The sequence below is a fragment of the Bufo bufo genome, chromosome 7 (genome assembly GCF_905171765.1).
Source record: "Bufo bufo chromosome 7, aBufBuf1.1, whole genome shotgun sequence".
NCBI classification, from domain to species: Eukaryota; Metazoa; Chordata; class Amphibia; order Anura; family Bufonidae; genus Bufo; species Bufo bufo.
Window position 1 is genome coordinate 178,503,707 of NC_053395.1, and position 24,025 is coordinate 178,527,731.

At 45.6% G+C, this 24,025-nt stretch overlaps 1 protein-coding gene across 2 annotated transcripts in view; it reads left to right on the plus strand.

Moving 5' to 3' along the window:
- SESTD1 (SEC14 and spectrin domain containing 1) overlaps window positions 1–24,025 on the plus strand; it is a 153,725-nt gene that overhangs the window by 63,475 nt on the left and 66,225 nt on the right. The window contains exons 3-4 of one of the 2 annotated variants that reach the window (XM_040440429.1): window positions 185–293; window positions 12,669–12,759. In XM_040440429.1, coding sequence (XP_040296363.1) covers window positions 185–293; window positions 12,669–12,759 — 200 coding nt within the window. The remainder of the gene's footprint in view (window positions 1–184; window positions 294–12,668; window positions 12,760–24,025) is intronic. The other variant, XM_040440430.1, reaches the window with a different exon arrangement.

Below are 24,025 nucleotides of genomic sequence, written 5' to 3' on the forward strand. Positions count from 1 at the left end.
CTTTTTTCTTATTATTATTCTATAAATGATGTCTTATGACCCGCATGCTTCTTCCAGATAACTTTTCCTTTAGTCGCAGGGCAAGCTCCACTTTTCTCTTCCTATAAAGGCAGCTTTATTTAGGTGAACCCAGCAGACGCAAAGGGCACCTTCCCGCTGCTAACATTGTGCCTTCTTTCTACAGGCGGAAAGGACAGAAGAAGCGGCCTCATTCTGACAATCCCATTGTGCTCCGAACAGACAAATATGGATGAGCTGAGCGTCACCCTGGACTACCTGCTCAGCATCCCAAGGTGACTTTTACCTCCGGCATGAATAAATTATAGTGAACTTTAGCGCCAGTCATCTCCAGCTTTCTAGAAGGTGATTTGTGGTCAGGGACTGTTCAGCAGGTCTCCTTTTTACTTGGATGAAACCAGACTCCAGGATTCAAGCCGTAGAAGAAAAACCCGTCTCAGTCTGTTAACTCCTTATTTGATCACCTGGATGGACGGGTTCCAGATTTGGCAGCGATCCGCCTTAGCAAATCCAGGGCGACTGAGCATTGAGCTGTCGACTTATTTATCCAGAAACAATCTTTCAGACAGGATTGCCTTTGTATAAATTTTATGATGGGCAGTAAATTGGGCAAAGCCAAAGCGGAAATATTTTGTTGCCAGCAGTAGAAGAGTACGTGCATAAGGGAGTATTCCGAAATGTAGTGTTTGCTTATAAAGGGGTCAGCCGTCCTGCCACTTTCTAATGTGTTTTATAGAATAGCTCAGTAGCTAGACTACATCTTTAATGACAAAATGACAATTACAAAAGTAATACAGATCCATCATCCAGGTGCTGGTTTGAAAAATGTAATATATATATATTTTTTTATGGGAGAACCCCTGTAATGTAATCCTGCATGACCCCACCTCTGACGAGCACTACGTCCACCAGCATCCACCTTGAGAATAGATCATGGACTCTAGGAGGGAGATTTATCGAAACGGGTATAAATTAAATCTGGCTTAGTTTCCTATAGCAACCAATCAGATTTCATCTTTCATTTTCCAAAGGAGCTCTGAAAATTAAAAAGGTGGAATGGGATTGGTTGCTGTGGGTAAGGCTACTTTCACACTAGCGTTGTTTGAATCCGGCGGGCAATTCCGTCGCCGGAACTGCCCGCCGGATCCGGGAAAAATGTGTGAAAACGGATTACATTTGAATCCTGCTCAGGATTCTGATCATAATGAAAAAATGCATTGGAAAAAACGGATTCGCCATTTATGGACTTTAACTTTTTTTGCACATTTGTCGGGTTTAACATGCAAAAGCCGCATCCGGTTTGACGGAACACGCGGCGCCGGATCCGGCATTAATGCAAGTCAATGGGGAAAAATGCCGGATCCGGCGTTCAGTCAAAGTGTTCAGGATCTTTGGCCGGAGGTAAAAATACAACATGCTACAGTTTTCTGAAAAGCCTGATCAGTCAAAAAGACTGAACTGGATGCATCCTGAACGGATTACTCTCCATTCAGAATGCATGGGGATAAAACTGATCAGTTCTTTTCCGGATTTGAGCCCCTAGGACGGAACTCAGCGCCTGAAAAGAAAAACGCTAGAGTGAAAGTAGCCTAACTAAGCCAGTTTTCCTTTACACCAGTTTTGATAAATCTCCCCCTGTTTTATGAAATAGAGTGGGGGATATTTATCAAGCGTAGCCCAAAGGGGAATTAGAGATTTCTAAAGAGCCTCTAAAAATGAAATGTGGAATCTGGTTTGCTGTGGGTTTTGATTTAATCTTCCTTTTGTATAGGACATAGGCCCTTGTGAAACGAATGCTCTTAGGTCAAGTAAGAGAAAACATGTTCCCTTTTCACATTTATAATATTCTCTGCTTTTTAGGGTCTGTTTTTTATAGTCTCTCATCAAGATTACTGCCTTTACAACTTATTTTCACCCCAAGAGGGATGGGGGATGGGACTCTTGCCCATTGGTTATTGTATTATATCTGGCCAGTATGCGTCAGTACACTACAAAGGATGGACTGGTGCAGTAGTCTCTGCTGTTTCATCCCCCAAAGTCCCGTAAAAATATATATATATATATTTTTTTAAACATGGTGACTGATGCCACTGTATGTTCTGGGCACCCTTTGATTGTGTAATAATAGACATCCTGATGGCGTATCTGTTAGAGCCTATGGGTGATTGATGCATTTAAAGGCACCTGTCACCTATAGGGTATAAAGGCATCCGCTTAATGGATGTGTCTGCAGTTCTCATCTTGTATCCGTTAAATGAAAGTGAAAATCAGTCGGCACTCGACTAAGACTCAGTCCGCACGAGAAGGAGATATATCTAGACCGCATGTAATAAATCTCAGCAGACCGTTGAATGGACGCCATTCTAGCCTGTGGGTGACGGACGCAAGCGTTAGGCATCCGCATCCATCACAGCCTCTTTTGTACATATACACTGGGAGTTTTTCCCATTTGCTGAATAGAGGCGAAAAAAAAACAATTTGAACGTTACTTAAAGGGGTTATCCCATCTTAGACAATGGGGGCATATCGCTAGGATATGCCCCCATTGTCTGATAGGTGCGGGTCCCACCTCTGGGACCCGCACCTACAACGAGAACGGAGCCGGGGAGAGTTGTGGCTTGGAGGACCCCGGGTTTAAATGGGAGCGCACCGTGCATGCGCGGCCACCGCTCCCATTCATTTTTATGGGGCCGACGGAAATAGCCGAGCCAGCGCTCGGCTATTTTCGGAGGCTCCATAGAAATGAATGGAGGGCGGCTGCGCATGCGCAGTGCGCCCTCCTCCACTTTCTCCGCTCTGTTCTCCTTGTAGGTGCGGGTCCCAGCGGTGGGACCCGCACCTATCAGACAATGGGGGCATATCCTAGCAATATGCCCCCATTGTCTAAGATGGGATAACCCCTTTAAAGAGAACCTTTCACCGGTCCTGACATTCCAATATAAGTACCTGGCACTGCAGGGCATGTTGAGGAGATGTCCTCGCGCTTATTTTTTTCCCCAATGGGCTTCTCCGTTTCCCGCTCTGTATGCTGATCCATACCATTGGTACAGGGAGGAGACGGTTGTGTTTCTCAGGGGGCGTCTTCTTCTCCCTGGCTGTGAGATGGCCAATTGCAGCGGATCGCATGAGACGCCCCCTGAGGAACACGGCCATCTCCTCCCTGTACCGATAGTATGGATTAGGATATAGGGCAAGAAGCCAGAACGGGGGAACAGAGCACCCCATCTGAAAAAAAAATAAGAGCGAGGACATCTCCTCAACATGGCCTACACTGCCAGGTACTTATATTGGAATGTCAGGACCGGTGAAAGGTCCTCTTTAATAGGCAGGTCTCTCCCCTTTTATTTTTGGATGTAGGTCTAACAGTATTCCCCACTTTCCATGTATTGTTTTTTTTTGCACATAAAGATGACGGTATCATTGTTCCTGGTGAAGGGGGGTGTTCTGTCCGGAAGGGACAATGACTCTGACACATGGATATCATCAGATAATAGACTTGTTTTGTTCCAAGTGTAGTATTTTATATTGTTAGAAATAATACAGGATATTAGTCACACTGGTTCCCTGGAGTCTCATGCCTTTATATGGTGACTGCAGATTCATACATTCTGCTTTTTATCCTGGCAGAGGACGATCTATTCCTCTAATATCATAAATGACATTGAACAGCCCTCAGGACTGCAGCTGTATCATAGAGCAAAGCCAACCAGTATAGACTGGGAGGACAGGAGAAGGTCATACCACGGCATGTGACAGAATGGAGCCGCCAATGTCATGGAAGCCTGCAAGCATTTGCAGCGATGCATCCCATAATAATACTTTGCCCTGTTCCTGACTTGTAGTTTTAGGTGAAAATCTTATTTCAGGTACACGTACAATTGTTTATCAGGTCTTAAATGGGGTTATCCCATGAAGGGTAACAATTACCAGGATAACAATATTAGGAAATTTATCTTGATAACGATATATATAGATTGAAATACCCATTTAAAAGAAAAAACATTTGGGGCCACTATAACACATTATACTGGATGGAATGGCAGGCCACAAGGAGCCATTGTACTGTATGGGGGCCACAAGGAGCCATTGTACTGTACGGGGGGCCACAAGGTGACATTGTACTGTATGGGGGGCCACAAGGTGACATTGTACTGTATGGGGGGCCACAAGGTGACATTGTACTGTATGGGGGCCACAAGGTGACATTGTACTGCATGGGCGGCCACAAGGAGCCATTGTACTGTATGGGGGCCACAAGGAGCCATTGTACTGTACGGGGGGCCACAAGGTGACATTGTACTGTATGGGGGGCCACAAGGTGACATTGTACTGTATGGGGGCCACAAGGAGCCATTGTACTGTATGGGGGGCCACAAGGAGCCATTGTACTGTATGGGGGGCCACAAGGTGACATTGTACTGTATGGGGGGCCACAAGGTGACATTGTACTGTATGGGGGGGCCACAAGGTGACATTGTACTGTATGGGGGGCCCAAGGTGACATTGTACTGTATGGGGGGCCACAAGGAGACATTGTACTGTATGGGGCTGTAAGGAGACATTGTACTGTATGGGGGGCCACAAGGAGCCATTGTACTGTATGGGGGGGCCACAAGGAGCCATTGTACTGTATGGGGGGGGCCACAAGGTGACATTGTACTGTATGGGGGGCCACAAGGAGACATTGTACTGTATGAGGCTGTAAGGAGACATTGTACTGTATGGGGGGCCACAAGGAGCCATTGTACTTTATGGGGCCACAAGGTGACATTGTACTGTATGGGGGGCCACAAGGTGACATTGTACTGTATGGGGGGCCACAAGGTGACATTGTACTGTATGGGGGGCCACAAGGTGACATTGTACTGTATGGGGGGCCACAAGGTGACATTGTACTGTATGGGGGCCACAAGGTGACATTGTACTGCATGGGCGGCCACAAGGTGACATTGTACTGTATGGGGGCCACAAGGTGACATTGTACTGTATGGGGGGCCACAAGGTGACATTGTACTGCATGGGCGGCCACAAGGTGACATTGTACTGTATGGGGGGCCACAAGGTGACATTGTACTGTATGGGGGCCACAAGGTGACATTGTACTGTATGGGGGCCACAAGGAGGCATTATACGGTGTGGAGGTCACAAGAAAACATTATACTGTGCCTACGTCATCGCGCTGCCTGTGACCTGGCACAGAAGGTTGAGATGAAGTCATTACGACCGCCTGCGCCGTTCTACCGCCTCATAGGCTTCAGCCTACCAGCCTAAGGCCTGCAAGGCTGAATGGCGGGGACGGAAGCCAGAGGCTCCTATGCCGTGCGGCAAACTGCCGCCCCTCATAAAGGCTCGGCCATATTGCCATTTCTTCATACCGCAGTATATCGTAGACACTGGTTTATCTCCCAACCCTATCCACAGGATAGGTGGTGAATGTCAGATCACTGGTTTGTGAGTTCTCTGTCTAAACAGAGTGGTGGTGCGTTTGTCAGATCACCTCTCTATTGACCCGGACCGACCCGGGAACCTTCCGTTTTGGTATGGCTATGGATCCCAGTGGTGAGACCCTAAACAATCGGACATTTGTGATTTAGGCTGCACAGTAAACTCTGGAAAAAAAAAACAATGTCAGATTTGCTGTTTTTTGGTTACTTCACCTTCAAGAATGGAGTAAACAACGATCTCCTTTCTTTGACTAAGCCAGCCCCCCTTCCCGGTCTCTACATCAGATGTGCACTGGCTTAGCTCATGAATTAGCCAGCGAGCCCCCTTCACACATCACTACACTGACACAGGCGGGGAACAAACCCGAAAGTGAATGTCCAGGGACCATAAGATGGGGTCTGGTATCAGGGCATCATATGTTTTATTGATTTTCATTATGAGCAACTTTTTATTTTCCTGCAATGTAAAAAGTATAAAAAAAAAAGCCACACGACTCAGCCCCAGGACACTGCAGGGGCACGGACACCTGGAGCCAGGAGATACGTAACGGGAGAAGATGAAGACCAGCACACAGGGTCTCTGTTAAAACATCATCATTTAATAAAGTCCATTAAAAAAAAAATTTAAATACCATGAGTACAGTACCGCAGGATCGGTCTGCACGTTTCGAACTTGATTGTACTTGATCATGACCTAACTGAATACATAGTAAAACACTATTTAAAATATGCAACAAGTCACATAATCAGTTAGGCCTAGTTCACACGAACGTTTTTTTTTGCGAGTGTACGGGCCGTTTTTTTGTGTTCCGTATACGGAACCATTCATTTCAATGGTTCCGCAAAAAAAACGGAATGTACTCCGTATGCATTCAGTTTCCGTTTTTCTGTTACGTTGAAAGATAGAACATGTCCTATTATTGCCCGCAAATCATGTTCCGTGGCTCCATTCAAGTCAATGGGTCCGCAACAAAAAAAAACGGAACACATACGGAAATGCATCCGTGTGTCTTCCGTATCCGTTCCGTTTTTTCTGAACCATCTATTGAAAATGTTATGCCCAGCCCAATTTTTTCTATGTAATTACTGTATACTGTACATGGCATACGGAAAAACGGATACACAACGGAACTCAAAAACGGAACAACGGATCCGTGAAAAACGGACCGCTAAAAACTATACAAGCCATACGTTCGTGTGAACTAGGCCTTACACAAATGCTGCTGATCAACAAGTCAAAAAGATTAACCCCAAGTGTACTGGAGTAGAAAAAAAATGTAGCAACAGATCAGATCAAGCCTCTCAGTTTAATGCTTTTTTCCCACTCCAGTACACGTGGGGTTAATCTTAGTGTGTTACCATGTATTCAGTTAGGTCATGATTAATAACAAGCCCCTGAAGTTTGAAACGCCGATCCTGCCGTACTCATGGTATGTAATTTTTTTATTTTTATTTTATAGATTTTATTAAATGATGTTTTAACAGAGACACCGTGGACTTCACCATTTTCCTGATATGCGTCTACTAAAGATTCTAAAGAAGTGCTGGGGCGGTGGAAGAGAACCTCTCCCAGCCGTCACGACACCAGGGAAGGGCACATGGGCTGAGGAATTCTCTGGCAGGTTGTATGGTATCGGCAGAGCCAGGGAACATTGTAACGGGAGAAACCAGATCCTTCTCTATAAGGCCTATTGCACGCGGCCATTCCGTGCATTGGGGATCGCAATTTGCGGTCCCCAATGCATGGGCAACGTCCGTGCGGCGGCCGGGACGGATCGAGACCCATTCAACTTGAATGAGTCCGTGATCTGTCCGCACCGCAAAAAATGTTCTGTTTTTTTTTGTTTTGTTTTTTTGCGGTGCGGAGGCACGGACAGAGACACCACGGAAGCACCCCGTAGTGCTTCCGTGGGGTTCTGTGCCTCCGTTCCGTACTTCAGCTTAAGTGAATGGGTCCGCATCCGTGATGCGGGGAGCACACGGCTGGTGCCCGCATATTGTGGACCTACTGTTTGGGGGGCCGCAATACGGCCAGGCAATGGCCATGTGCATGAGGCCTAAGGAGCAATGCTTCTCTTGAAGACTAATGACCTACAGGTTGAGTGATCCAGACTGTGAGCGGTGGAGATTGAAAATTGAAAGTTCCCATTTAAAATGCGTTACACAGGGACTCCTTTTACATTGCACGTATGTAAAGTATAAAACGTTGACCTTTTGGCTCCTGAGATTGATGACCTATCTTCAGGATGGGTCATCTGTATCCAGTCAGTGGTGGCCCACCGTCTCCCTGGAGCTAGCACATTGAATGGACCTGTTCCATGGAGGGGTAATGCAGCTCAGCGCCCATTCACTTCAGTGGGATCCTAGGGGCAGTGACCCATCGGAGCGGTGCTTCCTGTCCCATTCAGAGTGCCGGTTCCAGTGCCCGAGGCTGCAGGGAACAGCTGATCGATGGGGTTGTGGGCGATTGGATATTAATGACCTCGATATCCGGATTCTGAAAACCCCTTTAATTATTCTCGAATGTGTTGAAACCGCTTCACGTCTGGGCAGGTTTGGTACTTGGCAAAAAGCTCTTCTTTTTTTTTTTATAAGCTCCTATTGTGTGAGAAGCTGAGTGACTAATATTTTGGGCGCATCTCAAAAAAGTGGCGTTCACTCCTCGGTCTGGTGCAGTGTATACTGCCCCAGCCTGTTCAGGTTTGGAGGCTACATTCGGACTCTACGCTAGGAAAAGCTCCCCACATCTACACCATATGCGGTATATGCATAGGGCTTCGACTACCTGACTGACGGCCAAAGAAATTATTATATATATTTTTTTGCAGTATGGAATAGTGTAGTAGGCAGAACCTTCAGGAGCTCATCAGCGATGTCTCCCACCAATGTGACGGGTGCAGATGACATTTACCTAGTGTGTGTGGCTGGCTAAGCACTATAGACACCGATGAGACTCTGTATGCCTCTCCCTAGTCTCTGGGAGAGGGTCAGCAACCCTTGGCGCTCCAGCTGTTGTGAAACTACAACTCCCAGCATGCCCCATTCACTTCTGTGGGAGTTCTGAGAACAACCAGGCAAGTGTGCATGCTGGGAGTCGTAGTTTAACCACAGCTGGGGTGCCGGAGGTTGCTAATCCTTGCTCTAGAACAGGCATCCTCAAACTGCGGCCCTCCAGCTGTTGCAAAACTACAACTCCCAGCATGCCAGAACAGCCTACAGGTATCGGCCTACAGGGCTGCAGTTTGAGGATGCCTGCTCTAGGGAATGGGAGGTACTGCATTACTTCTGGGGGTCTGTAAATGTCTCTGAGAGGGTTTTGCAAACTTTTTATAGCTGGAAAAAAACCTCTTCTCATAGGGAACCAATTAATTTTTTTTTCCAAATAAATTCTCTCATACAATAACATCAAGCCTGACATATATTTATTTTATAACAATTTTTTTACTTTATGGCTCAGATTTAGGGCTCATGCACACGAACATATTTTGTTTCCTTGACCGTTCCGTTTTTTATGCTGATGGGATGCGGGCCCATTCATTTCAATGGGTCCGCAAAAAAATGCGGACAACACACCATGTGCTGTCCGCATCAGTATGTCCGTTCCGTAGCCCCGCAAAAAAAATAGTGCATGTCCTATTTTTTTTTTCTAGTTTGCGGACAAGGATAGGCATTATTACAATGGATCCGCAAAAATAACGGATCCGCAAAAAAAAGGATGCCATACGGACGTCATCAATTTGCGAACTGCAAAACACATACGGTCGTGTGGATGAGGCCTTACTAATGTATGTGTATCTGTCTAAAAAGTGGTACAAATTGGCACAACTTTATACAATTTTTTTCGGACTTGCTTGAAAAGGGCATGGCTTAGCGGAAGGGGTGTCACAGGGAAAAGTGTCTGTACCAGCACCACATTTACCATCCAGCCTGAGCCCCTGTGATAAATCTGGTGCAGGTCTAAACCGCATGTCTAAGGCCTCATGCACACGACCGTTCCATTTTCTGCGGTCTGCAAACCGCAGATCCACAAAAAACGGAAGCCGCCTGTGGGCCTTCCGCAATTTGCAGAACGGAACAGGCGGCCCATTGTAGAAATGCCTATTCTTGTCCGCAAAATGGACAAGAATAGGACATGCTATATTTTTTTTTGCGGGGCCACGGAATAGAGCAACGGATCGGGACAGCATACGGAGTGCTGTCCTGCATCTTTTGCGGCCCCATTGAAGTGAATGGGTCCGTACCCGAGCCGCAAAAACTGCGGCTCGGATGTGGACCACAACATCGGTCGTGTGCATGAGGCTTCAGTTTAGTAAATCTACCCCGATGTGTGGAAGACTGCAGATGGCATACCCAACAGTGACTTTACACTCCATACTGCAGAATTTATTGCGAGTTAGGCCCCTTTCACACAAGTAAGTTTTCCGCGCGGGTGCAATGCGTGATGTGAACGCATAGCACCCGCACTGAATGCTGACCCTTTCATTTCAATGGGTCTGTGTACATGAGCGTTGTTTTTCACGCATCACAGCATGTTCTATATTCTGCATTTTTCACGCAGCCCTGGCACCATAGACGTTAATGGGGCTTCAGTGAAAAACACATCGCATCCGGAAGCAAGTGCGGATACAATGCGTTTTTCACTGATGGTTGCTAGGAGATGTTGTTTGTAAACCTTCAGGTTTTTTTCACGTGCGTGAAAAACGCATCAAAGCGCATTGCACCCGCGCGGAAAAAACTGAACGCAATCGCAGACAAAACTGACTAAACTTGCTTGCAAAATGGTTTGAGTTTTCCTGAACGCATCCGTACCTAATCAGTCACGCTCGTGTGAAAGGCGCCTTAATTCAGGGTTCTCATTTTATTTAGGAGTCTGGTCGGAGCACTAAAGGCCCCTTTATACAGCCTGACTCAGCAGGTAGTTATCGGGACAGAGCCGTGCATTCCCAATAATTCCCTGCTCATTCAAGGAGGCGAGAGTTGAATTTACATGCAGTAATTATGTCCTCTGTATGGGGTGAGCACTAGTGATCCCAGGAATGCTCCTTCCTGATAATTGCCCTGATCGTTAGCCCTTGTAAAAAGTCCTTCCTCCCGGTGACTGCATTTGATTTCAGATCGGCTCTCGGCACAGGCACAGGTAAGGGCTTACCTGTGCATCGCCGGACGGGTGAGTCTACCTTACTAAAGATGGCAGCCTGCGAACTGACCATCACTGGTCACCAGATGCCATGAAATTTTCTCCTGGCGCGTAACTGTTCGGGTTGTTTTCTTCTGATGTCTATAGACAAACAGATTGTTTTCTGCCGTCAGATTCTTATTATATTGTGTGTAAAAAGAAAGTGCAATTTTTGCAAATGGGATTTTGAAAGGTGAATCGTCTTTGTAGGGTTTATGTTCCCGGAATAAAAATAAAAAATAAAAAAAAAGTTATGGCCATAAATCTTCACGGAAAATAATGAAATGACTTGTATTGTATTTTGAGGTGCTAGTTTTTAATGGCTTGCACGAGTCTGGAGAAGCCGGCGAATTGAGGCCGACTTGTTTGACCCCAACAAATGTACGCCTGTTGTACATACACATTCACATTTCTTTAACTGTTTCATTAAAATTTTCCTTCTGGCAGATTTCTGATTTTCTTTTTTAAATCTCCATATGTGTTCTGCTGTAAGGCGGAGAGCTCCCTAACTAGTCAGCAGCCTTAAAGGGCATCTGTCAGCAGGTTTGTACCTAGGACACTGGCTGACCTGTTGCATGGGCGCTTGGCAGATGAAGACATCTGTGTTGGTCCCATGTTCATATGTGTCCACATGGCTGAATTTTTTTTTTAGTTTTAATATATGCAAATGAGCCTCTAGGAGCAACGGGGGCGTTGCCGTTACACCTAGAGGCTCTGCTCTCTCTGTAACTGCTGGCCCTGACATCTGGTTCCTCCACTTACAGAGCTCCTTCGGGAGGGGAGGGGGGTGGATCTGAGGGGGTCTGCGCCTCACTACACACTGCATTGCACTAAAATAGATGGTAATGATGTGATCCTGCCTACGATATGCCATTCATGACTGAGCAGCCTGACAGGAAAACTCACCAATATGTAGTATATGCAAGTGCCAGAATATAGTGTGTAGCCAGGCCACGGCCCCTCACTTCCTCCCCTCCCCCCTTCCTCCCCATTCGGCTCTGTAAGTGGTGGCAATCAGTCCTGTTCACATTGTACGACAGGTTGCTGGCAGACATTTTAAATAATCCAAGGAGAATGCCTTTAAGCTGGCTATCCAATTCAGATCACAAAAAGCTATTCTTCCCCACTCCCCTATACATGTGTGCACTTGGCCGAGCATGCATGTGTTTGCAATAAGGAGTGAGGAGTAAGCTGCTTCCAGATGCCCCCCTTGGGGGCTTATCTCTCGTCAAGGACAGATCCAACATGTCCGACCCTTCTTTCCCTCCACATCTGCTGTCCGGACAGCAGAAATGGGGACCACCATGGAGGATTGGTGGTCAGGGGACCCCTTGTTCTCCCTGTAGTAGAGGGTTGCAGACATGAGAGCCCCTACATTTGGGGGGGGTCATATTCTTTGTATATAGTATGGCGCACTGTTATCTTTAGGCCCCTTTCACACGGGCGAGTATTCCGCGCGGGTGCAATGAGGGAGGTGAACGCATTGCACCCGCACTGAATCCTGACCCATTCATTTCTATGGGGCTGTGCACACGAGTGCATTGCGTGAAAATCGCAGCATGCTCCTCTCTCTGAGTTTTTCACGTAGCGCAGGCCCCATAGAAATGAATGGGGTTGCGTGAAAATTGCAAGCATCCGCAAGCAAGTGCGGATGCGGTGCGATTTTCACGCACGGTTGCTAGGTGACGATTTGGATGGGGACCTGATCATTATTATTTTCGCATTACAATGTTTTGCACTTACCTTTATGTTGGATCTTCTAAATCCCGCATTGAGGCACGTTGTACGGTGTTCTCCAGAGGAGACCGTGTACTGCAGATGGCCGCTGGAACATTACTGCACAGGCTGTTCCCTCCGTCCCGGAATGTACAGCCTCAGCCACAATGAAGCGTGCATGATAATGGGGCATAATGGCATAAAAGTATAGTAAAACTAAAGTGGTCATAAGCATTTCTTTAAGAAAAATCCTACTGTTGTATATACAAAAACTAGATATACCGGTAATCATATAATACTTTTTTTTTTTTCAGTGACAAATGCAAAGCTCGGGGGTTTACCGTCATTGTTGATGGAAGAAAGTCGCAATGGAACGTAGTGAAGACTGTTGTTCTCATGCTCCAGGTAAATGATTATATTCTGTTTTGGTGACTTTAAGGGGTTGGCCGGTTTCCTGTATCGATGACCTCTCCTCAGGTTCGGTGGGGGTCTCCGACTCCTGGCATTCCTGCTGATCAGCTGTTTGAAGAGAACGCGTCGCTGCTTTCTCTTTACTGTTTACCTGCTCGCCGTCGACATTGCAGCGGCGAGCAAGGGTGATTGCAGGTCCTCCGCCCCACTCACTGCTATGGGGAGGGGTTGGTCCATGAATAATGTGTGTCGCCTATCCCTGTTTGAATTTAGTGATGGTCACGCACGGCTGCTCAATTCAGTGTTGGGTCTGACAAAGGTAGAGGAGCGCAGGCCATGGCGAGTCGCATGTGTGACCACCGCTTCATTTAGTTTTATGCAATTTATGGAGATAACAGAGTCCTATAGAAATGAGTAGAGCCATGATCGCCATATGGGTGACAACTGCGCCACACTGGACTTGGGTACCCCCAGTCCCGAGACTGATGGCAGGTTCAATGGTCGGACTTCAATCGATCATATATTTATTACTAGTTCTGTGGATAGCTGATAAATGTTTGCTATAAACGCCTTTATATTTTCTTTTACTAAAATGCATATATTTTTAGCTGAAAAGCATTTTTGCAATAGTTTTTTTTTAATTAAAAACTTTGCACCTTTTGGCTTCTATTTATCATATAATTTTAGCAAGCAGTAAAAATCAGTCAGAGAAGTCGACTGACTGTTCGGTCTCCAGCCCCCATGGTTGAACTTTGATTTAGGCTATTTTCACTCTAGGGTTTTTGCTGGATCCGGCAGGGCTCAGCAAAAAAGCTTCCGTTACTGATAATACAACCGTCTGCATCCGTTATGAACGAATCCGGTTGTATTATCTGTAACATACCCAAGACGGATCCGTCAGGAACTCCATTGAAAGTCAATGAGGGATGGATCAGTTTTCTATTTGCATGACTTGCATTGTGGGTCATGACGGATCCGTCTTGCTCCGCATCCCAGGACGGAAAGCAAATCGCAGCATGCGGTGGTTTGCTCTCTGGTATGAGAACGGAACGGAATGCATTTTGGAGCTCTCTGTTCTGTTCAGTTACATTTTGTCCCATTGACAATGAATAGGGACAAAATGGAAGCATTTTTTTCCCGGTATTGAGACCCTATGGCGGATCTCAATACCGCAAAATATTAACACTAGTGTGAAAGTAGCCTTGGTCATAAATCCGCTTACAAGATTGTTCAGGATTGCTGCAGACAAAGTCATCAAACGACCATTCTGGTGGACTTCGCTGTGAATGGGATCCTGCAGTTTGCTGTGTAGTGTGATGGATAGAAGCTGCATAAACCAGACCGTGCAGAATTTGTACTAAAGCCTTATTGCAAAAAATGTTTTCTGCCACAAATGCATGCATTTAAGTAAATAAAAAAAACATACCCTGAAAGATGTCTATAGCCTTTAAAGCTTACCATAGACATGGGACCATTGGTGGTTAAAGCTGTTTGTGGGGACGGCCCTACTGTCTCGCCAAGTCTTTCAATGCCTGTCAGTGCTCTAGTCTTATTGTTTTCCCCAATGTAACGAATGCTAGGGTTGTCCTCTTATAACACTCACTTCCTAGACATGACACATCAGTTTACTGGAGAATTGGAGACGTTTCTCAGTTGTGTGATCGTTATTCATCAGCTCTAGGTTCATCTTAAAGCTGCCCATACTTTATGTGGAAGAGCTGTCCCCTTTCCCGGGTTTCATTTCAGTCACTTGTTCTTCATGTTGCTAATAAAACTAAATAGAGGGGGGGAAAAAAACTCACCTTTTGTAAGTCCTGCCTGTTTGAGCGATGTGAAATGATGATGTTCCATCAAGTGACTGATGCAGCCAATCCCTGGCCTCAGAGGTCACCGGGGCTAGATCGTCATGTCATCGCTGAGCCTCTGCCATTTATATTATTGGAGAACTTTGTAACCATCTGAGACATCGGTGGCTGCTCTGCTTATTCATTCTTCTACATATGATGAGATGCTGTCTATCCTCTGTGCAGTAAAATTATTTAATAGCACCTTCTCCTGTTTAGACAGCCCCTCAAATCCAGCCATAAAGTTATTACTCTGGGTCGCATCTTCTAAGGTTGACCCATCAGCTATGGATTTTAAAGGCAGCCACACGCACCCCCGCAGTCTGCTGTTCATGTGGATGGATCGGTGTATTTTACTTATCACATCCTATTGCTTCCTCCAGTGGTAAGTGTCACTGGAAGAGTCCCTCGAGCTGCTCTACTAAAAGAACATGGACTTCAGACAAGCCAAGCTTTATTGTTATTGAGGCTGTTGGGACTGAACAATGGCCTTACTAGTAGTGTTGAGCGAACTTCTGTTTTAAGTTTGGCGTCTAAAGTTCGGCTTCCGGTTAGCGGAGAATCCCGATATGGATTCCGAATTCCGTTGTGGTCCGGCCATTATTGATTCCGCTACCACGGACTACAATGGAATTCGGAATCCATATCGCGATTCTCCGCTAACCGGAAGCCGAACTTTAGACGCCGAACTTAAAACAGAAGTTTGCTCAACACTACTTACTAGACATCTTTAGAGCTGATATTGCATCTCTTACAGTCAGTCTATCTAGCTCTATCTATTTCTCTCTCTCTCCCTCTTTTTCTTTCTCTTTTAGCTCTTTCTCTCTTTCTCGCACTTTTTCACACTCTTTTTCTCTCTCACTCTCTTCTTTCTCTCTATCCATCTTTCTGTCTCTCTATTTCTCTATCTCTCCCTCGTTCTCTCAGTATCTCTTTCTTTCTCGCTCTGTCTATCTCTGTAGGAAGAGAGAGACTAGTTGGGCAGGTTTATTTGTGAACTTTACCTGAACAGTTTAAAAATAAAAGTGAGCTGCGCTTTTATTGGTTGCAATGGGCGACGAAGACAGTTGTTCTTTTAGACAGTTTTGATAAATGCGGTGTGGTTTGTAGCTCGGACTCGGTCTGCCATTGCCGTTGCCTCCAGAGATCTGTCATTTCTGTGGTTGGTGTGGTTGACTGTCATTGTAACAAATCTAACATTACAACCAGCGTGTGAAAGAGAAGAAAGCTGAAAAGAGTAAATGTAGTACAATATACCAGAGATAATGTGACAGCATAGTCATCTGAGGTCCATTATTAAATTTGCCTCTAAGCCGTCTTAGGACACGGGAATGAGGCGTACCAGATCCATAATTTATTCTATTTAGACCCTCAGGACACAACTTACTTTACACTGGGAAACAAATTAAAGCCAAATTGAAGCATAAGTCCAGCAATCCGTCTCTAGGTTCTCTTTGTGATTTGGGATGAAGCCAGGAGCAGCGTTTCTTTCAACCGGTAATTCATCAGCCGGAGGTTCTTGACTTATTGCATCCTGAACCTCAGGCCCAGTGTGACATGTAGGACAGGATGAGAGCGTTCACTGGACTCCAGTATTTTCTCCACATTAGGGTAATGACAGACCTGAATGGTTCTTGTGGTATGATAGATACTGGAGGTGCTTTGTGCGGGTTATCATGTTATCGCTCGTGAAATTGCTGTTTCCAAATGTAGACAGTAAAATGGCCAGCCTAAGGATCTGAGCGACTAATTGTGATGAACTACTGGGTCAAGACGTCTCCGAATCTCCAGGTCTTTCAGTGGTGTTCCCAGTATGAGGTAGTTGGCTCCCACCAAAAGGGTCATGGGTGCCAAAGGCTCATTGATGCATGTGGGATGCTAGACAGTCTAGTCCCACAAAGGTAGTCCAAATCTAAAAAGTTCATGTTCTTGCGATTGCATGTGTGTGTGTATATACAGGGTGATTGTTCTCTGGTGTTTCTCGCCTGTCATGCCAACGCTCATCCGTTCTATGAAGGAGAGGGCAACCCTCTGCCCATCAGCGGAGATCTAAAGCGGAAATGGAAGCCTTTTCTGCCGATGCAACCTCATTAGCAGAGGTACGGTGACCACCCGTTTGCGTCCGAGCGCCCCAACTGGTAACGCCCATCTGGACCTTGAACTGCAAGCAATTCATTCATAACTTCTAGAAGGAATAATAAAGGAATGTCACATCATAGAGTCATAAGAACAGATGCTTCAGAATTGATATTACATGGAGGATGCGCAGACCTGTCAGGAGAGGGGACCGGTCTTCTTTAAACTTTATAAAGACAACATGTACAGGGAGCTTGTAAGGTAGGGGGGGGGGGTTCACACCACGTTTTATCCCTCCGTGTGAAGTATACAAAGGATACAAAAACCCAACACATCATGTTCTTGTATCCTGCAGAATCCGGTAAAAAAAAGTATCTTTTTTTATTATTATTATTATTATTATATATATTTTTTTAAACAATAGAACTCTATGGTGAATGGATGCCGCTGTCTGACATCAGTTTGAGGCATCTGTTTAACGTATACGTTAAAGGAATGGGAAAAACATGATGTGAACCCAGCCTTAGACCTCATGCACACAAACGCAACCGTTTGTGTGCATAAACGTTTTTTTTTTTCGTTTACATTCTGTTTTTTGCGTTCCGCATACAGTCCGTATACTGAACCGTTCATTTCAATGGGTCCGTAAAAAAAACCTGAATGTTATCCGTATGCATTCCGTTCCGTTCAAAGACAGAACATGTCTTTCCTATTATTGTCCACATAACGGACAAGGATAGTACTGTTCTATTAGGGGCCAGATGTTCCGTTCCACAAAAAAGGGAATGCACACAGATGTCATCCGTATTTTTTGCGGACCGCAAAATACTGAAAAAGCCATACGGTCGTGTGCAATAGGCCTTAAGACCTCATGCATACGACCGTATGGCTTTTTCAGTATTTTGCGATCCGCAAAAAATACGGATGACATCCGTGTGCATTCCATTTTTTGCAGACCCATTAAAATGAATGGTTCTGTATACGGAACACAAAAAACGGAACGTAAACGGGAAAAAATAAAGGTTTGTGTGCATGAGGCCTAACCCTGTGTTTTTCTGCCTCCCTTCAGGCTATACTCTTTAGGCTCCATTCACACGTCCGTGGTGTATTGCGGACCCGCAACACACCCGCCCGGCACCCCTATAGAAATGCCTATTCTTGTCTGCAAGCTGCAGACAAGAATAGGACATGTTCTATCTTTTGCGGAGCTGCAGACCTGAAGATCGGGGCCGCTTTCCACATCCATTCCGTCTCCATAGAGAATGAATGGGTCCGCACCCGTTCCGCAAAATTGCGGAACGGATGCGGACCCATTTGCGGACGTGTGAATGGAGCCTTAGGCCTCTTGCACACGACCGTTTGGCTTTTTCAGTATTTTGGCCCGTAAAAAAATGGATCCGCAAAAAATACGGATGACGTCTGTGTGCATTCCGTTTTTTGCGGAACGGAACAGTTGGCCCCTGATAGAACAGTCCTATCCTTGTCCGTTATGCGGACAATAATAAGACATGTTCTATCTTTGAACGGAAATACAAAAACGGAGGGCATACGGAGTACCTTCCATTTTTTTTTTTGCGGATCCATTGAAATAAATGGTTCCGTATATGGAACGCAAAATAAAGTAACGTAAACGGAGGTGGAAACGTTCGTGTGCAAGAGACCTTACTCTCACAAATCCGGTCAGAACGAATCCAATTTTCCAGAAATCAGACATGCACCGACTAAGGCTCCATTCACACGTCCGCAAATGGGTCCGCATCCGTTCCGCAATTTTGCGGAACGGGTGCGGACCCATTCCTTTTTATATGGGGACGGAATGGATGTGGACAGCACACAGTGTGCTGTCAGCATCTGCATTTGCGGAGAGCGGCCCCGCTCTCAGGTAGGCATTTCTATAGAGGTGCCGGGCGGGTGTGTTGCGGGTCCGCAACACACCACGGACGTGTGAATGGAGCCTAAGGCTACTTTCACACTTGTGTTTTGTGCGGATCCGTCAACACCATTGAAAGTCAATGGAGGACGGATCCGTTTTCTATTGTGCCTGATTGTGTCAGTGAAAACGGATCCGTCCCCATTGAATTACATTGTGTGACAGGTTAGGCTCAGTTTCAGCATTTTGGTGTCGGTCTCCAAAGCAGAATGGAGACTGAACTGATGCATTCTGAACGGATCCTTTTCCATTCAGAATGCAAACTGATCCGTTTTGGACCGTGTGTGAGAGCCCTGAACGGATCTCACAAACGGAAAGCCAAAATGCCAGTGTGAAAGTAGCCTAAGGCCTCATGCACACGGCCGTTGTTTTAGTCCGTATCCGAGCCGCAGTTTTGGCGGCTCGGATGCGGACCCATTCACTTCACTTTGTGCTGTCCGCATCTGTTGCTCCGTTCCGTGGCTCCGCCCAAAAAATATAACATGTCCTATTCTTGTCCCCGCTTTGCGGACAAGAATAGGCAGTTATATTAAAGGCTGTCCGTTCCACAAATTGCGGCACGCGCACAGATGCCATCAGTGTTTTGTGGATCCGCGATTTGCGGACCGCAAAACACACCACGGTCGTGTGCATGTAGCTTTTCCCTGGAAATGTCTGAAGCTGTATAAATAATTGACACATCATAAATAAAATCTATGCTTCAACTGGATTATTTGCAGGAAACATTCTCCACGGGGAGCGAGTGGGAATCGTAGACCTGACCCTAGTTGGTCAATTTCACTCATTTATGTCTTTATAACGTTTTATGGAAAGGATCAGAGCTTCCGATGGTGTCCCAAATCCAGGGGCGACTTCTCATCAGACTAACCAGACATTGGAGCACTAGCGGTTGTTAACAAAAATAATAATAACGTTTCTTCCCTGCCTTCCAAGAGCCAGAACTTTTTTTTTACTGTTCTGTTCTGGTTTTAGCGCTTGTACAACTTGTATTTTTTAAATTCCCCCCCAAAATCTTTGAGGGCTCAAATTGGAAATAATGCAATTCTGCCATTGTTTTGGGGTTTGTTTTTACCAGGTTCATTGTGTTCTAAAACTGACATATTACCTTTAGGCTACATGGATGGCGTCCGTGTGCGTTCCGCAATTTGCGGAACGGCACGGACAGCCTTTATCATAACTGCCCATTCTTGTCCGTAAAGCGCGGACAAGAATAGGACAGGTTATATATTTTTTTTGCGGCGCCACAGAATGGAGCAACGGATGCGGACAGCACACAGAGTGCTGTCCGCATCTTTTGCGGCCCCGTTGAAGTTAATGGGTCCGCATCCGAGCCGCCAAAACTGCGGCTCGGATGCGGACCAAAACAACGGCCGTGTGCATGAGGCCTTATCCTGATGGTCAGTACAGTTACAGCAATGCCAAATTTATATACGGTTTTCTTAGGCTTCGTTCACATCACCGCTCAGCCGTTTAGGAGCAGGAGAACGGAAAGGACGGATTCGGCACATAACTGAGCCTAACGGAGCCTACGGATCCCATAGACTATAATGAGGTCTGTTATGTTTACGCTCAGAAGATGATTTTGGGGCAGAGACAAAAGTTGTGCATGCATTTTTTTGTGTCCACTTCAAAATCATCTTTTGAGCGGAAACATAACGGACCCCATTATAGTCTATGGGGTCCATAGGCTCCGTCCGGCTCAGTTATGTGCTGAGTCCGTCCTTTCCGTTCTCCTGCTCATAAACCGAGCAGGAGAACGGTGATGTGAACGAAGCCTTATGCTTTATCCTTTTTAAGAAAAGAAAAAAAAAAAGTTTTATTGTGTTGTCATATTCTCATAACTTTTTTTTTTTAATTTCCTTTATATCTGTGTGAGTTTTTTTTTTTTTTTTTTTTTTGTAGGGTAAGCCTTTGTTTTTTTTTTTTATTGGTTCGATTTTGGGTTGCATATGACTTTTTTTTGTTTTTTTATCCCCTTTTTTTTATAACATTTTCGCAGGGGTCAGGTGACCAAAGAAAACAGCAATTTGTGCATTTTTTTTTTATGCTAAGGTATTCACCGTGCAGAGTGAATACTTCTGTGTTTTAATAGTTTGGACATTTTCAATACCAATTATGTTTTATTATTTATGTTCATATGTAAATTGGGAAAGGGGTGAATTCAATTTTTAATACTTGATGTTTTTAAACAATTTTCAAAACTTTTTTTTCTTCTTCTTCTTCTTCTTCTTCTTTTTTTATCTTTAGCCATTACAGCCAATTGGCACCCCCATGGGGATCAGATGTCAGAGGGCGCTCTCATGCTGAATAACTGCCCCAGTGCTGGAGTTGCTATTGGCCATGGCATCTGAGGGTTAAAGGGGTCGTCTCACTTCAGAAAAGAGCATTTACCATGTAGAGAAAGTTAATACAAGCCACCTACTAATGTATTGCGATTGTCCATATTGCTTCCTTTGCTGGCTGGATTCATTTTTCCATCACATTATACACGGTTCGTTTCCATGGTTATGACCACCCTGAAATCCATCAGTTGTGGTCGTGTTTGCACACTGTAGGAAAAAGCACCAGTCTATTTGGTGGCCAGGACCGTGGGAGCGCACATAGTCTAGTGCTTTTTTTCCTATAGTGTGCAAGCACGACCACCACTGATGGATTGCAGGATGGTCATAATCCCTGGACACGAGCAGTGTATAATGTGATGGAAAAATGAATCAAGCCAACAAAGGAGACCATATGGACAATCACAATACATTAGTAAGTGCCTTGTATTAACTTTCTCTACATGATAAATGCCACTTGCTGAAGTGAGACAAACCATTTAAGGTGTCCATGATCACAATTCTCTCTGATCACTAACACGGTGTGCGGGTGTCTGTGTCTAACACGACTATCACATGCTGGCTATGGCACTAGCTCACCTCCTACGCAATGTTTAAACATCTGACATCCGCTGTTGCTAAGGGGTTAAAGTTGTTTTCCAGTTTTTGTTTTTTTTTTGTTATAAATGCATATTCATAAAGCTTAGGCCTCATGCACACGACCGATGCATATGACTTTCAATGGGTCCGTTGAAAACTCGGCTAATGCACAGTTTGTCATCTGCGTCCGTGGTTCCAGTCCGTCAAAAATATATAACCTGTCCTATTTTTTTTCACGAAAAACGGTTCGCGGACCCATTCAAGTTAATGGGACCGTGAAAAAACGTGGAGGCACACAAGATTGTCATCCGCGTCCGTTTTTTTCCTATGATTTGCATGGCAAACTTGACTTAGACTTTTTTTTACTTTCCTTCATGTCTGGTGGTCCTCCAAAAATAAAGGAAGACACATGGAAACAAAAATGGAAACGGATCACGGAACAACGGAACCCCATTTTGAGGAACGGAACACAACAACGGTCGTGTGCATGAGGCCTTATCCGGTCTCATTGCTGTTCTTCCTTTTGGCTGTCTATGGGTCAAGCCTAGATTAAACAATGGCTGTGGAATCCTTTGTATCTTTTATCAATATCAATGCAGACACGTGACATTGTCTCATGACTGTGTCCTCCTCCGCTCACGGCAAACTGAACAGAACCCATGTTCCCATAGCTTCTGGATCATCTTAGGCTACTTTCACACTAGCGTTCGGGGCTCCGCTTGTGAGTTCCGTTTGAAGGCTCTCACAAGCGGCCCCGAGCGGATCCGTCCAGCCCTAATGCATTCTGAATGGAGGCGGATCCGCTCAGAATGCATCAGTCTGGCTCCGTTTGTCCTCCGCTCCGCTCAGCAGGCGGACACCTGAACGCAGCTTGCAGCGTTCAGGTGTCCGCCTGGCCGTGCGGAGGCAAACGGATCCGTCCAGACTTACAATGTAAGTCAATGGGGACGGATCCGTTTGAAGTTGACACAGTATGGCTCAATTTTCAAACGGATCCGTCTCCTATTGACTTTCAATGTAAAGTCAAAACGGATCCGTTTGCATTATCATGAACAAAAAAAATAAAAATTTTTTTTTTTTTTTTTGTTCATGGTAATGCAAACGGATCCGTTCTGAACGGATCTAAGCGTTTGCATTATAGGTGCGGATCCGTCTGGGCACATACCAGACGGATCCGACCTAAACGCAGGTGTGAAAGTAGCCTTAGTTGTATCAAAACCGATTGCGGTTTTCATATTTAGGGACCTTTCTGGAAGTGAAGAAGCAATCTGCCTTAAAGGGGTGTTTCACCCCTGGGGACCTTTTATACAGACCCCCCTCCCCAGCGTGGCCAGACTCTCAGTAGTAAGCATGCTTCCCTGATCCCCCTCTGCTGGGTTTCGGCTTCATCGCTCCCCTATGTGAACGTCCGCTCTGATTTGGGTCATGCTGCAGTCAATGACTGGATGCAGTGATCACATTTAAAGGGGGTTGTCTCGCGTCAGCAAGTGGCATTTATCATGTAGATAAAGTTAATACAAGGCACTTACTAATGTATTGTTATTTTCCAGATTGCTTCCTTTGATGGCTGGATTCACTTCTTCTTTCCATGGTTACGGCCATCCTGCAATCCAGCAGCAGTGGCCGTGCTTGCACACTACCAAAAAAATGCACCAGCCTCTCTGTTGGCCGGGACCACGGGAGTGCGTGCTTTTTTTCTGTAGTGTGCAAGCATGGCCATCTCTACTGTATTGCAGGTTGGTCGTAACCATGGAAACAAGCAGCGTATAATGTGATGGAAAAATGAATCCAGCCAGTAAAGGAGGCAATACGGACAATCACAATACATTAGTAAGTGCCTTGTTATTAAAGGGTTATCCAACCCCTATAATGACCCCCCTAATGCCTGGGCCCCTCATATAGATTCTACTTACCCGGCACCCACATCACTTCTGATCCCCGCACGGCTGCTGCTGAATCTCCCGGTCGTGCGGATCAAAACATCCAACATCTCACTCCAGACATGGAAATTGTGCATGGTCAAGCTTTAATTGTGCTTTCAGTCTCATTCATCAAGGGAAGGGGTTAAACAAGTCTGGTATTAGCGCCTCAATGGATGACTGCTCTAAAAAAGTCTATTACAAATGCATTAGAATCAGGTAGAGGCATGCTCTTTTTTTTTAATAAACTGGGTACACTCCTCGCCAACTACTTGCTTCGGCTTCATTGGTGCAGTGTAAATTTTTTCATAAATGACATTCCCTATCGAACCAGAGTCTCTCTAAATACAGTGCGTTTCAGTCAGCTTTCATCCTCCCTCGTTGAGGAATCGCCCCAGTTATAGGCGTCTGACCTGGTAGTTCTTAAAAGGAAATAACACAGTAATGTCTGCACTGACGGCACTTGCTTCAGGCGCAGAGCGATAAATGAAGGCGACGCAGGCCTCACACTGCTGCTCCCACCCCGCCTGTCGCTCGGATCGCACACAATCCATAGCAGCAATTTAGATAAAA